The sequence below is a fragment of the Mobula birostris genome, chromosome 12 (assembly GCF_030028105.1).
Source record: "Mobula birostris isolate sMobBir1 chromosome 12, sMobBir1.hap1, whole genome shotgun sequence".
Classification (NCBI taxonomy): Eukaryota; Metazoa; Chordata; class Chondrichthyes; order Myliobatiformes; family Myliobatidae; genus Mobula; species Mobula birostris.
Window position 1 is genome coordinate 93068888 of NC_092381.1, and position 16842 is coordinate 93085729.

The 16842-nt window shown below is 39.0% G+C and overlaps 1 protein-coding gene across 2 annotated transcripts in view; it reads right to left on the minus strand.

Annotated features, from left to right (window-relative positions):
* Window positions 1-16842, minus strand: part of LOC140206391 (ADAMTS-like protein 2) — a 146701-nt gene that overhangs the window by 55516 nt on the left and 74343 nt on the right. Inside the window, exons 10-11 of one of the 2 annotated variants that reach the window (XM_072274756.1) lie at window positions 12168-12345; window positions 7855-8305 (exon numbers count right to left, since the gene is read on the minus strand). In XM_072274756.1, the coding sequence (XP_072130857.1) occupies window positions 7855-8305; window positions 12168-12345 (629 nt within the window). The remainder of the gene's footprint in view (window positions 1-7854; window positions 8306-12167; window positions 12346-16842) is intronic. The other variant, XM_072274757.1, reaches the window with a different exon arrangement.

Sequence of the window (16842 nt, forward strand, 5' to 3'; positions counted from 1 at the left end):
TTTGAATTTAATCTATTTATTTTTTGCGGTGTAATATATAATTGGTGTAAAAAATTATATTGTACTAATCTAAGTCGAACATTTATTGTATTTGTCATACTGTCAAGACAAAGTCTTGACCAATTTGTTTCATCAATATTAATATTCAGATCTGTTTCCCATTTTTGCTTTGACTTATGGGTTCCTTGTTTAATTGTCTGTTCTTGAATCAAATTATACATACAAGAAATAAATTTTTTAATTTTCCCTTTTTGTATTAAAATTTCAATTTCATTAGGTTTTGGCAAAAACACTGTTTGACCCAGCTTACCTTTTAAGTAAGCCCTTAATTGAAAGTAACAGAAGAAAGAATTATTAGATATTTTATATTTATCCTTTAATTGTTCAAATGACATCAATATACCTCGTTCAAAACAATCTCCTATAAATTTAATCCCTTTTTGGTACCAATTATATAAAAGTTGATTGTCCATTGTAAAAGTCTGTTTTGGAACAAAGGCCTCCTTGCTAATAGAGATTTCTGTGTTTCATTATCAACATTTATCTTATTCCATAGATCAATCAAATGCGTTAATATAGGAGATTCTTTCTTTTCCCGTATCAATTTAGATTCCCATTTATATATAAAATCTTCAGGTCTATTTTCTCCTATCTTGTCTAGTTCTATTTTAATCCATGCTGGTTTTCGATCATCGAAGAAAGATGCAATAAATCTAAGTTGATTTGCTTTATAATAGTTTTTAAAGTTGGAAGTTGTAACCCTCCTAACCCAAATTTACATGTCAATTTTTCCAATGATATTCTTGACATTTTACCTTTCCAAAGAAATTTTCTCACACATTTATTTAACTCTTGAAAAAATTTCTGTGGCAATTGTATTGGTAATGTTTGAAACAAATACTGTAATCTAGGAAATATATTCATTTTTATAACATTGACTCTACCTACTAATGTTATTGGTAATATCATCCATTTGTCAAGATCTTCTTGAATTTTTTTCAATAGTGGTAAATAATTAAATTTATATAAATTCTTTACATCATTATCAAGTCTTATACCTAAATACTTTATACCATTTACCGGCCATCTAAATTGGGTTACTAATAGACATTGACTATAGTCTCCTTTAGTAAGAGGTAAAATTTCACTTTTATCCCAATTTATTTTGTAACCTGATACCTTCCCCTATTCATCCAATCTAGAAGATAATTTATGTAACGAATGTTGTGGGTTTGTTAAATAGATCAAAACATCATCGGCAAAAAGATTAATTTTATATTCCTCCTGATTAACTCTAAAACCCATAATATCTGGATCAATTCTAATTAGTTCTGCTAATGGCTCTATCGCCAATACAAATAAAGCAGGTGATAGTGGACAACCTTGTCTAGTTGACCTTTTTAACTGGAATGGTGTTGAAATTTGAGAGTTTGTCACTACTTTAGCTTTAGGGTTAGAATTCAAAGTTTTAATCCAATTTATAAAAGATGTTCCTAACTCATATTTTTCTAGTACTTTAAATAAAAAATCCCATTCTAATCTATCAAGCAACACACATCAAAGTTGCTGCTGAACGCAGCAGGCCAGGCAGCATCTGTAGGAAGAGGTGCAGTCGACGTTTCAGGCCGAGACCCTTCGTCAGGACTAACTGAAGGAAGAGTGAGTAAGGGATTTGAAAGTTGGAGGGGGAGGATCTATCAAGTGCTTTTTCTGCATCCAAAGCTACTACTATACTCTTCTCATCCCTTTTTTGTGCCAAATGAATTATACTGAGTAGCCGGGTTACATTATCTGCCAATTGTCTATTTTTAATAAATTCTGTTTGATCCATATGTATTAATTTTGGTAAATATTTAGATAATCTACTCCATAACATCTTTGCTATTATTTTATAATCCGTATTCAATAAAGAAATGGGCCTGTATGATGTTGGTTTCATAGGACCTCTGTCTTTTTTTGGCAATACTATTACAATTGCTGTTGAAAAAGATTCTGGAAGTTTATGTATTTTTTCTGCTTGACGTATTAGATCCATAAAAAGAGGAAATAATAAATCTTTAAATTTTTTTATAAAATTCAGGTGGAAAACCGTCTTCTCCTGGAGATTTATTACTTTGGAGTGATCCTAAAGCTTCTTCAACTTCTTTTAATGTCAAAGGCATATCTAATCCCTTCTGTTCTTCCAAATTCAATTTTGGAAGAGAAACTTGTGATAAAAACCTTTCTATCTCGTTAACATCATTTTGGGATTCTGACTGATATAATTCAAAATAGAAATTTTTAAAGGTTTCATTTATTTCAAGAGGTTTATAAGATATTTTATTTGCCCTTGTTCTAATTGCATTTATTGTTTTGGAAGCTTGTTCTGTTTTCAACTGCCAGGCAAGAATTTTATGTGCTCTCTCACTTAACTCATAATACCTTTGTTTAGTTCTTATAATTGCTTTTTCCGTTCTATATGTCTGAAGCGTATTATATTGTAACTTCTTATTGACAAGTTGTTTTCGTTTTTCTTCTGACATATATCTTTGAGATTCTTTTTCTAATTTTGTAATCTCTTTTTCCCAATTGATCTAGTTCTGCCATATATTCTTTCTTAATTTTAGACGTATAACTTATTATCTGGCCCCTAAGATATGCTTTCATCGCATCCCATAATATAAATTTATCATCCACTGAATGAAAATTTGTATCCAAAAAAATTGAATCTGTTTTTTCATAAAATCACAAAAATCTTGACGTTTTAATAATGTTGAATTAAATCTCCATCTATAAGCCACTTCTTCCTTATCAGCCATTATTATTGTCATTAATAAAGGGGAATGATCTGATAATATTCTTGCTTTATATTCCATATTTTTCACTCTGTGTTGAATATGCATTGATAATAGAAACAAATCTATCCTTGAAAAAGTTTTATGTCTATAGGAGTAGAACGAATAGTCTCTTTCTTTAGGATTGATTCTTCTCCATATATCAATCAGATTTAAATCCTTCATCAATGATAAAGTTAAATTTACTACCTTCGATTTTATAACAGCCTTGGTTGATCTATCTAAGACTGAGTCTAAGCAAAAATTAAAATCTCCTCCAATTAATAGTTTTTCATGCGCATCCGCCAAATTCAGAAAAGCTTCTTGTATGAATTTTGCATCATTTTCATTTGGTGCATAAATATTCATAAAAGTCCATAGTTCAGAAAAAAGTTGACAATGTATAATCACATATCTCCCCGCAGAATCAGTTATTACATTTTGTATTCTAATTGGTAACGTTTTATTGATCAAAATTGCTACTCCCCTCGCTTTTGAATTAAATGAAGCCGCAACAACACTACCCACCCAATCTCTCTTTAGTTTCTGATGTTCTGTTTCCGTTAGGTGCGTTTCCTGTAAAAAAAAAGCTAAATCTATCTTCATTTTTTTAATATGTGTTAAGATTCTTTTTTTTTTCACTGGTCCATTAAGCCCGTTAACATTAAAACTCAAAAAATTCAATAAATTATAGTCATTATTCTTAACAAAGTTACTCCAATCTAAAACATTATTTATCTTCTCAACTCTCATAGTTCCTTGGGGAATCTCTTTAAACTTCACCATGTTGCTATGCGTCTCCCTCCCAACCTTCCAGGCAGAAAGAAAAAAGAAGATAGAAAAAAAAAGAAAAAACAAAATTACCCCCCCACTAATGTTGTGAATGAAAGGATACACAACACTAGCCCCCTCCATTTTACGGGTCGTGGCAAAAGCCACGCTTGCACACATGACTAGCGTAGCAATCGATCAGTGGTTCTTCCAGCTCCCCCGCAACAAAAAACATTATAGGTATATATAGACAAAATTAGTATTACTATTCCCAACTAATATTCCTCCAGTTTCTTACCTTTCTTACCCCCCTCGTATAATTAATAATATATTTATACATTCATCCAGCTTCAAAAATCCAACAAGTCCATTCTTTAACCCAATCTTCATCTTCAATCTATCTCGCTCTCCTGGGTTTGTTCTTGTATCTGGTGAATATTCAGAGAATCTCGCACAAACTGCTCTGCTTTCTGGTAGTCATTAAAAAATCTTTTTTCTCCACCAGACAAAAAAATCTTTAAGGTTGCAGGATGACGCAATGTAAATTGATAACCATGATCCCATAGGGTTTTTTTCACTGGGTTAAATTTCTTCCTTCTTTTCAAAAGTTCGTAACTTATATCCGGGTAGAAAAAAACTTTGTTCCCTGCCATTTTCAATGGCCCTTTTCTATCTTTGGCAGCTCGAGCAGCTGCCTGTAGAATCCTTTCCTTGTCTTGAAATCTTAAGAATTTTATTAAAATCGATCGTGGATATTGGTCATCTTTTGGTTTTGGTCTTAAAGCTCTATGTGCCCGCTCAATTTCAATTGGTCAAACCTCCTCTTCCATTTGCAAAACATCTGGGATCCATCTTTGAAAAAATTCTATTGGTTTATCTCCCTCCGTACCTTCTTTAAGACCAACAATTTTAATATTATTACGCCTACTAAAATTTTCCAACATGTCAACTTTCTCCAAGAGTCGGTTTCTTTCCGAATTCCAGACAAGCAGATCATTTTCTGTTTTTTCCACTCTATCATTCATATGCCCCATTGCTCTTTCCATCTTCTGAAGCTTCTTATCCATTTTGTCCTGTCTTGCCATAACTTTATCATAGCATATCTTCGTATCTCTAAGCTCTCCTCTTACTTTTCTTAATTCAGCTGTTAACTGCAATATAGCCTCTCTCATATCTCTATCATCTCCTTTACTTCCAATCGCTTCCAATTCTTCCTCCTCTTCTTCATCTGTGTTCTCTGCAGAATCCAATTCTGACTCAGTCATTTTCAATTGCAGTGGCTGTCGGTTCTTGTAGTTTGCGTTGTGTCGATTTGCGCATGCGCTCTTCTTTGCGCATGCGCATTTCCGGTGTCTTCTTCGAAGAAGCCGTTACCACCGCCATTGCTCCCTGTTCTACCGAAAGAGATCCAACCTGAGTCCGAGGCTCCATCGTTGCAGTAGGCCCTTTTTTCTTCCCGTCTCGCAGCTGCTTCGCAACAGCAGACTTCTTTTGTTGCGGTTTAGGAGGCATATCGTAAAGTAGTCTTACAAAGTTTATAAATAGTTTTCAGAAAATATTTACTAACTTTGTTTTGTTTAAACGGTACTTTACTGATTTGTTGCGGGAGAGCTGGATCTACACGTCTCAATCCCACGTCATCACGTGACGCCCCCCCGCATCTCAAGCTATTGAACAGCAAGGGACAATGGGAATAGGAGTGGACAGAGTCACGTGGTAAGGAATCAGAACATTCAGCCTAGGGTGACCAAGGTGCCCATCTAAGCCAATCCTACCTACCTGCATTTCAACCATATTCTCAATAAACTCTTCCTATCCATATATTTTTCAAAGTGTCTTTTAAATGTTGTTAACATACTGGCCTCAACCAATTTCTCTGGCAGCTCATTCCATATAGTGGCCAACCTCAGCGTGAAAATTTTGTCCCATAAGTTTTATTAAATCTCTCCCTTCTCACCTTAAACCTCCAGTTTTTGATTCCCCAACTCTGCTAAAAAGACTGAGAACATTCCCCTCTCTCTGCCCCTCATGATTTTATGGGAGATTACCTCTCATGATTTTCTGCACTTCTGAGATCACTGGGGGGGAATGAATGTCACAGGCTGCTCAACCTCTCTAGCTCAGCCCCTCGAGTCCCAGCAACATCCTTGTAAATTTTTTATGCATTCCTTCGAGCTCAATGGCAACTTTCCAAGAGCAAACTGAAGACAATGTTCCAAACGCAGCCTCAACGATGTTGAGAAATGATTGAGAGTTGAATGAGGAGGCTGGTGGAGTGGAAGAGGAGAACGAGAGGAAGGCTTTTCTGGTTCTATATGGGAGGAGAGGGGGCAAGGGCAGAAAGCGCTGGGAAGGAAATAAACATGGTTGAGCATCCTGTCCATGAGGAAGTAGGATCAACAAAACTAGCAGATGGAACCCACAGGATGTGAGAGAGATGGAGAAATGAGGAGGAAGGAAAGAATCCCTTTCAGGAAGCCAAGTGGGAGGAATTGGAGTCATTAGCTGAAGGGAGAAGGAAGAAGGGGTGCCGTGGGCAAGATTACCATCTAAATCAGTGTTCCCTTTATCCAAAACCTGTTTCTTAAAATTTATCCTCTCTTCAGTTTAGATTTCTTTCCAAGATACTGAATGATCTGACATTACTCACGTGTTTAACGAGGAGTTGTTAATGAGAATTGAGCAAAATTGATTCCGATTTCTATATTACAGGATGAGAGGGGAAGCATAACTGAATCAGCAACATGTTGATGTCAAGGTTACAACCATTGCACTATATGTGATCATCTCTCACTCAGCTATAAATTTCTCCCTGTGATGTTGAGTTGTGTTAAATATTGCTAATGTTTTTGTGACACTCAAGCTGTGTCTGCAAGGCGAACAATGTCACCATTGTCAGCAACAGGCTATTGTTCCAACAAACGTCCCAACAATACACAACCGTAACTTGCTTGTCCCTAACTCCAGTATGTGGCCTATATCCAGCAAAATCTAGGCTGTGAATACACTCCCAACCTTCTTCTAGTACGATTCTTTCATACACGAGAATGGATGAGAATCACGAGGAAGAAAGTGAGGGCAGTGGCTATATGACAGTCGGGTACAGCCAACAGGGTTGAAACAACAAAAAGTAGTGGATACGGCCTTGTCCATCATGGGTAGAGCCCTCCCCACCAATGAGCACATCTACACAAAGCACTGCCACAAGCATCCATCATCAGTGACCTCCACCACCATCCAGGTCACGCTCTCTTCTCGTTGCTGCCATCAGGAAAGAGGTACAGGAGCCTCTTGACTCACACCACCAGGTTCAGGAACAGTTACTACCCCTCAACCATCAGGCTCTTGAACCAAAGGGGATAACTTCACTCATCCCATCATTGAAATGTTCCCACAAACTATGGACTTATTTTCAAGAACTATTCATCTTCAATATCTGTTTACTTATTATTTATTTCTTTTCATATGTGCACAGTTTGTCACCTTTTCCGCACTGGTTCTATCCTCAAGGTGCAGTCTTTCATTAATTTTATTATGGTTATTGAGGATTTATTGAGTATGCCCATAAAAAAAAAATGAACCTCGGGGTTGTATATGGTGACATATATGTACTTTGATAATAAATTTACTTTGAACTTGGAACAATGCTGTCGCATTGCCTCCAGCATAACTGGTATTGCTCCAGGTGTATGCTGATCCAGGTCATTCCAGAAGTTGGGATTACTAAATTGATATCACCTAAGGAATTCCTGTTAACTGGCACAGATGCTTCCCAGAGAGAATGCACCAGTCCATGTCAATCCATAGATATAAAATGCTACACATTTACTAGAGAAAGATTTGCAGCTTCACATAAGTGACAGGCAAAACACAAAAGAAACATTTGCAAAACAAAGGTGCCACATTTCACCTCTAGTTATATTCATGCCAGCCAGCCTAACAAAAAGTATGCCCCTCATTTATCATATTTATAAGGAAGGTAAAAAAAAAAAATCCTAATTATTTGGCTCACTGAAGTGAAGGTCAAAATTATGTCTCATTATAAATAACAGATTTTTAAAATTACCAATCCATTCCATGTTTCAAGTATCTGCAGCCTCTCGTGTGCCTATGTTTCCGCTGTTAACCATCAGGCTGACTGTTCTCGAAAAACGTGACCTTGCAGTGAGGCAGGAGGATTACAAGGCCTACAATTCATTTCAGAATCTAATGCTTACATACGAGTTGGTGGATTGCCCGAATGAAGAAAGACTTCAAAATTGAATCTTACCTTTCAGTGTCTGGTGACTGCACAGGCTCTGCCCTGTGGTTATTAACTAAATTCAAGAGGTGGAATGAGGTGGAATTGGAAAGCGGGTAAAGTGAATCAGTTAATAGGCTGTAGCTAAATCTCTCCTCAGTTCCAGTGTTGATACCCGGCTCCGAGTCCGTATGAAGTCGTTCAAGTATGCGCTCCTGCTTTGGTTCCTCAAGTTGCTGGCCGCTGGGTCCAATTCTGGAGTGGCTGGTGAAATTTTCAGATCCGAGTCTCGTTGACAGGTTGGCCTGAAGTTCTGTACAGAGGATGGGCAGAGCAGTATTCAGAGAACTGTTCCCACACATCGCTCGCAGACTGTTCTGCTGGGAAGGGCTTCTAAAGCTACTGTGGAAATGGGGGTGGTGCAACGTACTTGTTGTATTCCAGGGTGTCGGGCTTAGGCTGATCACGTTGGACTGCAGAGCTAAGGAGGGAACATGGTGTTAGAATTTTATCCCTCAAGTGGCTGGATAAGCAAACACCTGCACTCTTATACAATTCAAACTGATTAATGATAAGAAGGTAGGTGTACGCTTAGGTCATCCAGCCTTTGAACCCACACCCATCATTTTCTTACTATGTGGCAAATATCAACTCATGTACTTGCTTTTGTAAATTTTAGTGGTGAAAAATATCTACTTAATTGCAGCACCAGAAACAAACCATAGGTACACCAGACTCTGCCACTCTGAAACAAGTGTTTCAAGGGCATTGAAGATAAAGGATTTTTGCATCTATCAAAAGGCACTGATCTCTCATTTCCACATGGAGATAGAGGACACAATGGACAGATAACCCACCACTCCATGATACCACACATGGGTGCAAACAGACACAGGGCATTTAGAGGGAGAAACCAACAGAAGAATAGAACTTTACACACATTCAGCAGACCACAAGAAAATTATAATTGTTTGCAATGATTCTGTTATAATACAAGTGTTTGTTTAAATTGATACATGTCAATCCTTCATCAGAACACTCCTACTGGGCAATCTGGCTGCAATATCAAATGCACCGGCAGTGCTTGGTGAAACCCTACAGCACACCAAATCAAACACCACCTCCCACCTGCACTTTTTCACTGTTCAATCCCGCTTCAAATGGAAAATCCCAATTTACCATCAGCTAACTCGCACTAACTTCCATCCCTTACTAAGTGCTTCACGTGCCCGAGAACCTCTGCTTCTGTTCTCACTCTCTCCTGTTATGCACCCAGAACCCCTGATTTATGCCAACAACTGAACAATATTTTAATCAATCTACCACTATGATTATCTTATTGTGGTTATTGTAATATGATTATTATAACAGTATTTTATTTAAGTGGCAGTCAATGCATTATTTAAATGATGGAAGACAGAAATGTTGAAGCTCGAGAGGCAGCTAGTAGAGCCTCACAACACCAGAACCCCAGTTCCATCCTGACCTCAGGTGCTGTCTGAGTGAAGTTTGCATGTTCTCCATGACTCCTGTGTTTTTATTTCCCCTGTGTGCCCTGGTTTCCTCTAGGATAGGGTGCTTGATGGTTGGCATGGGCTCAGTCACTGAAGGTCTTGTTTCTCTCCCATTTTGCTTGATGAGATCTAGTGTCACTGTAAACAAGCATGCAGGTAAAGCCACCAATTTCAAAAGTATGTTGGCCATCATTGCAAATATGCAAGGCCACATCCGCATTACTCTTTTAATCTCCTTACCAAAGAAAGGATTTACTTGCTCTACAGAGAGAGAGCACAACAAAGATTTTCAATCCATTAATGGTGGGACTGTCATATGAAGACAGACTGAGCTTGTATTCATTAGAGAGGTCTCATTGAAGTATATGAAATTCTGACAGAGCAGGATGTGGACAGGATATTTCCCTGGACTGGGAGATCATCAGCAATCAGGGTTCAGGGTTTTAGGATTCAGAGGATTTACAACTGAGGTGAGGAGAAATGTCTGCACTCAGAGGTAGTAATACTGTGGAAGTCTCTACTGCAGAAGGCCAAGTCACCAAATATATTTAGTCATAGTCATATCTCACTGAAATTATAATATATATATTATATAAAATATTATATAAAAACATACACTCACACTCTTCTTCAGTTGTCCATCGAAATCTGATGACGATGTCCACTCCTTTAACGGTGAGATCTTTGATGACTATACGATCATACATACATACATACATACAGCATTCAGCCCATTACCTTCTATGCTATGCTGGAGATCTCTTTGCTGGAAAGCAGTCCTCAAGGCTGGGAAACCCACAGGAATTTAGATGAAAAGCACAGGTGTGGGATCAAGCAGGAGACCCCTTTGTCGGGAGCCAACACAAGCATAAAGGTCTATTTGTGATTTTATGAAATTTGGGACTTTCCATTACCTGGCCATGAATCACACTGCTCTCTGGGGGAGCTAGCACAGTACCATGTTTTCCTACAACATACCGATGACAACATTTCAAAAATGCTCCAATAACTCTGAAGAGTTTCAATGCGCCAGGATTGTGAAAATTTTAGATAGTTCCTTTTTTTTTTAATCCTGGTAAAGAGAGGAAGGCTGAGGAGATGCGTTAAAAGAACTGGAATATGCATATAGTAATGGATCTTAGGTTACTGGAAGAAGTGCAGAGTGTAATGTTTTGGTCAGTGGACCCAAGTATAGGCGGTTTAATGCCAAATGTGATTCCATGGATGAATAAAAAAAGGGTTAAGGTGCAAAGGGAAAATGTAGTTTCAAAAGAGACTAGAGAGGACAGATGCCAAAGTAGTATGTGTGGAAAAACTGGAATAGAGAAGATGCCACAATAATGACAGGAGGTGATGGTAACACTTGGAAGATAATCAGTAAGTGACTGACAAGAAGGTGGGGAATAGTGGGTAGATGTAAATGTAAGACAATAGACAATAGGTGCAGGAGTAGGCCATTCGGCCCTTCGAGCCAGCACCGCCATTCACTGTGATCATGGCTGATCATCCACAATCAGTACCTTGTTCCCGCCTTCTCCCCATATCCCTTGGCTCCACTATCTTTAAGAGCTCTATCTAACTCTTTTTGAAAGAATCCAGAGAATTGGCCTCCACTGCCTTCTGAGGCAGAGCATTCCACAGATCCACAACCCTCTGTGTGAAAAAGTTTTTCCTCAACTCCATTCTAAATTGTCTACCCCTTATTCTTAAACTGTGGCCTCTGGTTCTGGACTCCCAACATTGGGAACATGTTTCCTCCCTCTAGCATGTCCAATCCCTTAATAATCTTATATGTTTCCATCAGATCCCCTCTCATCCTTCTAAACTCCAGTGTATACAAGCCCAATCACTCCAATCTTTCAACATATGACATTCCCGCCATCCCTGGAATTAACCCAGTGAACCTACGCTGCACTCCCTCCATAGCAAGAATGTCCTTCCTCAAATTTGGAGAACAAAACTGCACACAATACTCCAGGTGGGGTCTCACCAGGGCCTTGTGCAACTGCAGAAGGACCTCTTTGCTCCTATACTCAACTCCCCTTATTATGAAGGTTAACATGCCATTAGCTTTCTTCACTGCCTGCTGTACCTGTATGCTGACTTTCAGTGACTGATGAACAAGGACACCCAGATCTTGTTGTACTTCCCCTTTTCCTAACTTGACACCATTCAGATAGTAATCTGCCTTCCTGTTCTTGCCACCAAAGTGGATAACCTCATTTATCCACATTAAACTGCATCTGCCATGCATCTGCCCACTCACCCAACCTGTCCAAGTCACCCTGCATTCTCATAACATCCTCCTCACATTTCACAAGACAATAGCATTCTCATCCCTGACACCAATTATGTTCTGGGTAAGTGTATCAAGCGACTGAAGCAGAATCATTTGATGGGCTTGTGATAAGATTTGCCACAAACTGACTGAAATGTGGGTCAGGCTCAAAATCTTCACCTTAATCTGAAAACAATAGATATTCTGGGAATCCCTGGTACTAAAGCTGGAGGAGACATGATTTTATATCACAAAGACAAGTAAATATTATAAAGAGCCAAATTTATGTGTTACTATGACTTTTTTTTGAGAAATTGAAGTTTGAATCTTCCTTCCTGAACTGTTCCAAAGTTCAGTTCACATGGAATTCATTTTGCACAGAATTCATTTTCTGATTTGTAAGCTGAGCAATAGGATGTCAGGCACTTTGATTCATTGAGAGAGAGGTACTGTGCTTCAGTACAGGTTGGGACAGAAGTTATTGTCATGCTTTATCACTGTGATCTCACTTAAGCTACCATAAACAGCGTCATTGAGAAGCAATGCCTCACCATTAGGGCCTGAGTGGAGCTTGACTTGATGCCAGTTGTTGTCACCATCTTCATACTTAGACTCAGGAACACTGAAGTAGAAAGGACTCTGATCGGGCGGTGCAGACTTCAACACAGGTGGCCGCGGGATCGTGTACTCATACGTTACGTGTGGCATCTTCCCGTTCAAGTTGTAGTACTGGTTTAGCAGAAAGAGAAAGAATTATAACTGGAGAGGCACAAAGTCACCTTGGAATAACTCTACCCTTGCTACGAGAATACTAGCACTGATCTCAAGCTAAGCAGAGGAGAAGATATCCAATGACATTTGGCACCAAGAAGATTAAATAGGGTTAAGATTGTGAAGAAGGAAAATGGAGAGATTGTTAGTTGATTATTGGAATGAGCTCTAGATTTCCGTGATTAAGACTGAACAGATGGAGGGTTCAAGTGTTTTTCACTTGTATTCCCTAACAAATTCCTAACGTGATCTTTCTTGTGGTTTGCTGCTTTCCCAATAGCAAGAGGGTCCTGCCATTCTCAATTTTCCTCTGTTGTCACTTCCCCTGTCTAAACATGTGTTTTCACAATCTCCTCATCCCACTCATTGGGGATGAGAGGTCTGAATATTGCAAAATACTTCCCCACCTTTGTGCTTACTGCCTGCCTGACAAACTTTTTTTTTTTTGCCTTATAACACCCTGTTTGGAGAAATGCTTCAAACACAAAATTAATTTCATTGTGTTATCTGTGAACTAATTTTAGCAGTCTCCTCTCCATGGCTGAGGTTGCAGATTTGCACCACATCCCAGAGAGCTGGAAACAGTCTCCAGTCTAAACTGCAATTGGGAGAGAATTCCAGACGTGATGCGTAAAGCAGATCAATCTTAAAGATCCCTTGGCATCTCTTCCATCTGTAAACCTGTCTGCAAAATATCAACCTTGCAGTCTGTGCCAACTATAGCCCATTAAGAAAAGTGTCAGACTCTACAAACAGACTGGGCTAGATAAGGAAAATTTAAAATACACTTCAATATCCTTCTAACCCACCTCACAAAAATGTAGTTGATCATTGCCACAATTCTGCTTATGGAATATGCCTGGGCACCCTGTATGTAGTTCCTTCAGGAACTCAACAGTCAGTCTTGTTGGGAAGGTACCTACGAACTTAAGAGGTCAAAGCAATGGGAGTTTGGGGAATTGCAAATACCACATGACTGTCTTCAGGATGCTCGGCTGGGGTTAGGTTGTGCCATAGACTGGGGAAAGCAGAGCAGGAAGCTCTTTGCTCTGAACCAGGTGGCAGGTAACTCAAGAAAGTTTACAGATTATAAAAGTCAGCTAGAGAAACCTGCATCATCTATAATGACTGGAGACAGATCAAAAAGGGATAACGGGGAGGGTTATGGGGCCCGCATCTGTAAACTGCACTCTAGACGTCAATGGGTGGCACTCTGTCCTTTCAGCTTTCGGAGTTCTACTCAAGTGCAAATGAGATGGATGCGCTCCTGTGAGCTGTGCAAGTTGGGTCAGCCTGAACTGCCAGTACTTTGGAATACATCAGGTGGGAAAACAATGAAAATGAGAAGTGAGATAAAGATATGACTGTCTGGCACAGTGGGGAAGTGCTGCTCTGAGATTAGAACCAAGGCCGAAACAAGTCTAGCAGCAATACATACCTTATCTGACCTTATTCCAGGTTTAAAGCAGTAGCATCTTTAATGTGCACTCAATGAATCATTTTAACATAAACTGAAACCACAAAATGTGCTTCAATTCCAATTTCCATAGGCTCCTACAGAAATACTGATGAATAATGTGGCACCAAAGGAGTACTTGGTCCATCATGACATCACTGAAGGAACTACCTGAATGTTTCTGGTAAAGATGCCTCCCCACACCCCCACTCCCCACCCCACCATCATGACTGTGCTGGTTCACCAAAGGAACTATCTGAATGTTTCCAGTTACAATCTCTCTCTCTTCCCCCCCATACCCCTGCAACTTCTTCCTTATCATACAGTTATCACATTCCCTTTCAACCATTATTGAATCCCTTTCTTCAATCATTTTAGGCAGTACATTCTGGATCACATTGCATTTCATAAAACTGTTCCACCTCATCTCTCACTACCCTGCCAATTAAAAAAGCACCTGTCTGATGTTACCTCTCTTCAAATCCTCTAAATCTCCTCTGCTCCGAGGAGAAAGATTCCAGTAATGCCACTCCCTCAAATCACTGAGCTCTCTCATCTACACGTCAATGAATTTCCCCTCCTACTTCTCCATTCACAGTGCCATTTGGAATTAGATCAAATACTCGAGCCAAGGACAAAACAATATCTTGTGAAAGGTTTAACTGACTTTGTTTTTGCACAACATGTCATCTATTTATAAAGTCAGACATGCACTCTTGGCATTTTGGACTAATGCAGTTAGACAGGATATTGTCACCACAATGTGTAAATAAGAACAACAAATCCTTTTAACATCACAGCAAATTTATGTTAAAAAGCATCATATTTTATTAACGCATTCCCTATCTGAGCACTGGCTAATTTTACCTGATGGGAAACGAGTTCACTCAACACAATATCAAGAAAATTGATTTTAAAAAATAATTCACAAAAACCAAGGACAGGGAGCGGTAAGTTAAGTCGATGAAAGACATGTCATAATCACAAATTTACAGATGCAAAATCCTCAATATATACCTTAAATTTTATTGCCAAAACAGATGTTGCTCCCCTCCTGTCAAATGAACTGCTCCTCAGGACTGCTGACCTATAACATCATAAGATGAAGAGATTGTTGTCAGAAGCACAATCCAAGAGTTAATGCTGGATTCACATTGCATGTTAGCTCTTCAGTAGCAAAGGCAACATTCAAAACTTTCCAAAAGCTACATTTGAAATGAGGAAGCCAGTCTAAGGGGACAAGAACCTACATGAGGAATTACTGCCTTAACAGATTTTGTTTGCTCATTGTTTTTTTTAAAAAAACACTTCAAAAGATTTCTCTGACTTAATTTCTCAGTGCCTACATCAGAGACAACTGCTCCAGACTTCATGGAGGTGGTGTCCTCCACCAACAAGAAATTCCTCCCATTTCATTCCAGCTTCATGGTTCGGCCTACTATTGTTTCTGACTAGGGCTGTTTACAGGACTGAGGCTTCACTGAGAAAGCGCATGGCAGCTTTACGCATTTCCTTTATATTCAACTGCTGAGGTTCAGGCCTTGCTGGTAAGATCTGCATTTATCGCCTGCATCTTGTCATTTTTCAAAAAAAAATGCTGTTGGCGTGCCACCTTCTTAAACCAATGAAGTCCATGCAATGAAAGAGCGCTCATAAAACTGCTAAAATGATGTGTTCCAAGATTCTGGCAGACACACATGAAGGGTGCATGGATGAGCAATTGTGTTAATTTTAAACAGCAGGCTGACATCAGCTGCCTTCTTCTCAGGAGAGATCAGGACAATGAATCCAAATCAGAGAGAAAAGAGCAGCCAAGTCATGGAAAGCCTGCAACTAAAGCATTTCACTGTCTTATACCTGGTCCTCTTTGACCTGGTCAATAACTCAGTGGCCCTCTCAGCTACCACCTCAGTTTCAGCCGTGCTCCTCTCAAATGATCTCTTCAGCCTCTGACGCTATGGATCAACAACCCAGTGCAGCAGTTCACTTGACAGGGTGGGAATGGGGAGAAAGCAACATGAATTTGGCAGCAACATTTATGATGTGTAAATTCAACAGTCTCAGCTTATTGAATGTTTGGAACTCATTGATTGGAAAATTGTTCTGAAGAACAGTGACAGCTTGGGGAATCATTTGGCACCAGGTGAGATCTAGTGCTGACATTCCTTCACAGTGTTTGCAAAAGTAATGCAAAGTTTTGAATGTTCCATTTTGCCCAGAATCCACTGATAATAATGGATAGGTCTGTGCCTTGTTGCCTTTGCTTTACATCATGCAGTCAAGTGCACAGATTCCCAATTTCCCTTATTATGTAGCTGAATGGAGAAAACAAAGCTGTAATGGAAAAAATTGCTTGAAAGAACCAGGATTTCAATGTTCCATTATGACCTGACAGGATCTGAGAATATTTTGGAACCTAACAATTACCTCAGGTTTTTTTTAAAAACACAAGCAAAGAGAGCAGCGATTTAAGCAGAGCGAGGTCTCAGAAATGACAATTAAGCAAAACTCCAATTGACTTGTTTACCGAATAAATGTTGCTCAAGAGACTGAAAGGCACCCTTGCTGTTCTGTGCCAGTATCACATGTTTCATATAATCAAAACAGGCAGATAAGTAGGTTTTTGGTTTAATGCTCATCTACAAGATAATTCTCACCCAAGACATATAACTACATCAATATCTGTTATGTGTGTCTGATCAAATCAAGGAGGAGTTGAACCAGCAACTTTCTGGTTTAGAGGTGGGAATGTTACTAAGATGTCATTCTGCAGAGTGAAATGGCCATTGGCTCAAGACAGAATTCACAATTTTGTAAGATGACCCCAGAGTCTTCAGGAACTACAGCCTATCTCAAGGGCACTAACAGTAAAAGCAATATCAAAAAACCACTTCTATAAATTTTATTTAAACAATCAGCCTCATTATAACCTTGCACCTTATTGCCTGCCCATATTGCACTTTCTCTGTAATTGTAACACTTTATTCTGCATCAGTTAT